Source organism: Schistosoma haematobium, chromosome 7 (assembly GCF_000699445.3).
Source record: "Schistosoma haematobium chromosome 7, whole genome shotgun sequence".
NCBI lineage: Eukaryota > Metazoa > Platyhelminthes > Trematoda > Strigeidida > Schistosomatidae > Schistosoma > Schistosoma haematobium.
This window is the reverse complement of record NC_067202.1, coordinates 14,493,721-14,497,424: the sequence shown is the minus strand read 5'-3', so window position 1 is coordinate 14,497,424 and position 3,704 is coordinate 14,493,721. Positions and strand designations below refer to the sequence as shown.

Genomic DNA, 3,704 nt, shown 5'->3' with positions numbered 1-3,704 from the left:
AATGCCTCTTTCAAGCGGAGACCGGACACTCACAGAAGCATACGAGAAAAGGAATAACATAGCCCATAGGGCTTCTGTTCTTACTACACAAATCTGAATTTGAGTCAGTCTGATCCAATGGTATTTAGTGCTACCGTATTAAGATAATAATTTTATCTTTCAACTCATGAAGAAAAAAATTAACTGGAATTTTTCATTACATTTTATTTGAGCTGTTGAACAACTCTATGTTGAATGGTGTTTAAATATACCTGTTTGTTTGTCTGCTTACCACTCAGCCGGTAGCCATTCGCCTTAGACGCCATGAAACGGGACAACTCAGGAAACAACCAAGATGGTCCTCCGTCAAAATTCCAACGTTCTTCCGTTGATTTAACAAATGTTTCCATCAGATTTCTTATTCCTGGGAGGGCTGCAGGGATAATGATTGGGAAGGGTGGGGAAAATATCAAAAAAATTCGATCACAGGTTTGTTCTTTCATAATTCATTTAGTGACTTGCTCAATCGCTGTTTTGGCACCAACTGACTCGATTCTTTGTTTTATATTCTTTACGGTTCCTCCACCTTCCGGACACTTACTCGCTGAATCTGGTCAATCTCCTCTGATAACCCAATGGTTTGGGTTGGTACCACATGCCTGCCTTATTCTCAAACTGATGACTCTGGCTCACTGAAACCGGCCCTGCTTTATCCCATTTATTGTCTCAGTATAACGTCAAGCTGAATATTCCCGACAGCAGAGGCCCTGAACGGTAGGGTAACCCAGAAACTTAATGTCACCTTGATGTCTATTCGGTCGATTAATTAGTTTGCCTAAATTGTTATTTTCATGTTTTTGGTTCATTAATGTATTTGTAAAGCCCTTTTTGGATATGATTTGCAAAGTCATTCCTGACTGCTTAACTACCAGCTAACCCACGAGTTACTGTTGTAACTGGAAACCCCAGTGACTTAGTCATTCATTGGATTCTATTGTGTAAAAATCTAGACAAGTTTTGATGATAACCCTCAGACGGTTGTCTAGTTCTCCGAGCCCTCCACGACTGTCACTATATGGAAGGGTGTCATGAGCTTCGTTATACGATTAAAGTTTTTGTTTTCTTCCTTCTTTCCCATCCTAACTTGCTTTTTCTCCGATAGGATAATGACTATCGAAGGTGACCTGCAGGCTATCTGCAGCATCATGCGCGATGTTTGTCCGAAACTGAAGGTAAGGTGAACTTAATAAAATTGACTTCAAAGGATATAATGAATGCCAAACTTTCCGACCCTAAACGCATAATGGGTGCCCAAGGATCTCGACGCCGCCCGAGACGAAGTGAAGATCCAGAACGAGATGATGAGGAAGACGAAAACATGATTGACTTCAGAATATTAGTGCACGAAAGCCAAGCTGGGTCTGTAATCGGTCGAGGCGGTGAACGTATTAAGGACCTTCGTGATGTAAGTTTGTCGGCGTTTGCTAAAACATGAAATTTAGAAATACAAAATGCGTGTTATCAAGGTGTACCAGATGTTGGCTCCGTTATCTACTGACCGAGTTGTACAGATGGTTGCTGACCCAGACAATGTCGTCCAATGTTTGAGAGCTGTGATAGAAGCAGTAGAGGTAAGTACATACGTTTAGCTCGGTCATTTCTGCCTCCCCCAATCGGCTCTCACAATCAAATCATTGATAACCACAAACCTGGGTCTGTTGTCCTATGGTCGTACTGTCACGACCCTATCGACAACCAATTGCACTCCACACTTGCGGTGTCGGTAAGCAGTCATACTTCCAAAACTAAGAGTATTGACGAACGGTGTGTTGCACTAACATCTGAGTGTTGTGTCACGCCTTCGAGTGCATTGGCTGACCTTTTGTGGTGTGGGTGCATTCACTGCATATAGTATTAGCAGTTACTTGGTATTTATTGTGTTGTTTGTGCTCCTGACACAATGTTGTGTTTTGTACTTTTCAGTCTGCTCCTCCTCGTGGTCGCCGTGAGGATTATGACGCTGCCAACTTCAGTGAGGGTGATGCTCTCAACTATGGCGGTTGGTTGTCTCGAGAAGCTGCAGCAGCACTCGCTCAAGGGATGCCTCTCCGTGGACCTGGGTGCATGCCGCCGATGGGTTATAACATGGGAGGTCCGTACATGATGGGTGGTGGAGACATGGGGCCGATGGGTGGCGGTATGGGCCCTATGGGAGGAGGGATGGGACCAGGTGGAGGAATGGGTCCTATGGGTGGCGGACCGGTTCCCGGAGGTCGTGGTAGAGGACCTCGCTCCGGTGGCGGAATGATGAGTGGAAGCGCGCCTCTCGCTCAAGGCCAGCGAGGAATGATGGGCTCTTCAGGCCCAGCACCTGTCCCCCTCCTGCCGGTCGTAACAACTCTATGGGTCCTCCAGGTGGTTATAGTAGTTCCGCAGACGGAGGCTACGGTGGTCAAGGTGGATATGACGGGTCAGGAGGATTCGACAACGGAGTATACGGAGGCATTGACCAAACTGGACAGGGAGGATTCAGCGGCCCTGGATACGGTGGATCAGGCAACATGGCTTCTGGAGGTTACGGTGGGTCTGGGTATGGTGGAAGCCAGCGTGGATCGGCTGACATGGCAGGTGGTCAAAGGTAAGTCATTTCATGTTATACTACGTAACGCAACACTAAACGACCAAAACTCGTGAAAGTTTAAGTAGTTTATAGGAATTAGGATCCAGCTGTGTACCTCAGGGTTGACTACGTAAGAAGAACTCACCCCGAGCTATTGTTCAACTTAGTTCGGAAATCATACACGCGGTGACAGCTGGGGGACCATCGTTGTTTTTGGGACCTCGGCCAACCGTCAGATGCTCCACTGTTGAATCAGCCGGTCTGTAACAATCCACATAGTTGCTAAGAATAGCCGCCCTAGGTTGTAAGGAGTACGCTTCACAATAATTTCTACAGAACGGGGTTGCCTATACTGAAGTGCACCCACTGGCAATGCTGGCTGTGAATGGAGTTCCGAGAGGTATCAGGGTTCGTCGTGGGCGGAGAGACTACTTGTAGTGGGTCTGAAATTCAAACTTCGACTCACACACATCGGTTCGGGCAACCGAGTGGTACCAATAGTCCTAACAAAAATGGTGTGGCTCAAGGCCCGCCACATGGTCCTGTATTACTAGTGTGTGTCGGACTGAAGCAGAGAAGGCGGTACTTGCCGTAACCTAGCTACTGCAGAGTTGGATTATTGTTTACTCCCTCGTTCCGAGATCACAATCTTTTCCTAACAAATGTTTGTTTTCCTTGTAGTGCTTCCCGTGGCGGCACCTATGGTGGGTATGGAAGTATGGGATCTGGAGAGCATGTTGGAGGCAAAGCCAGCCAGTGGTATGGCGGATGGTCTTAAACATTTACTTGCATTTAATTTCAGTAAAATATACCTGTTAATAAATAACAATCACCTGTTGGTTCTTGATAACGTGTAGATAAGATTGAGTCCTTGGTTTGCGTGTTCATTGCAGTTAAACGAGTGCCGTTTTGTAGGTGTGTTTGACTTGATATTCATGTGGATGTCAGTCGGATCAGTAATCGAGGGAATGGTGTTGCAGTTATTAGCTTGTGCAATCCGCTCGTGAATATACGTTGGTAGGTCACCAGCACGAAAGTAGAGTGGTCCGGTTGTTCCGCATAGATCCTGTTGCAGTCGGCGGTTGGGATATATTGTGCGATAGGA

The 3,704-nt window shown here is 46.3% G+C and overlaps 1 protein-coding gene across 3 annotated transcripts; it reads left to right on the top strand.

Annotated features, from left to right (window-relative positions):
* Positions 1 to 272: 272 nt before the first annotated feature.
* On the top strand, positions 273 to 3,456 carry MS3_00011194 (uncharacterized protein; the record flags this gene model as incomplete). 3 transcript variants are annotated; one of them, XM_051219600.1, is made up of 6 exons in its annotated part: positions 273 to 468; positions 710 to 753; positions 1,142 to 1,444; positions 1,482 to 1,610; positions 1,963 to 2,617; positions 3,281 to 3,456. In XM_051219600.1, the coding sequence occupies exons 3-6, from the start codon at positions 1,250 to 1,252 to the stop codon at positions 3,454 to 3,456; spliced, it is 1,155 nt and encodes a 384-aa protein (XP_051064497.1). In that variant the 5' UTR covers positions 273 to 468; positions 710 to 753; positions 1,142 to 1,249. The 3 variants fall into 3 exon arrangements, with proteins under 3 accessions (XP_051064497.1, XP_051064499.1, XP_051064498.1); XM_051219599.1 differs by lacking the exon at positions 710 to 753; XM_051219601.1 differs by having other exon boundaries at positions 710 to 1,444.
* Positions 3,457 to 3,704: the final 248 nt, after the last annotated feature.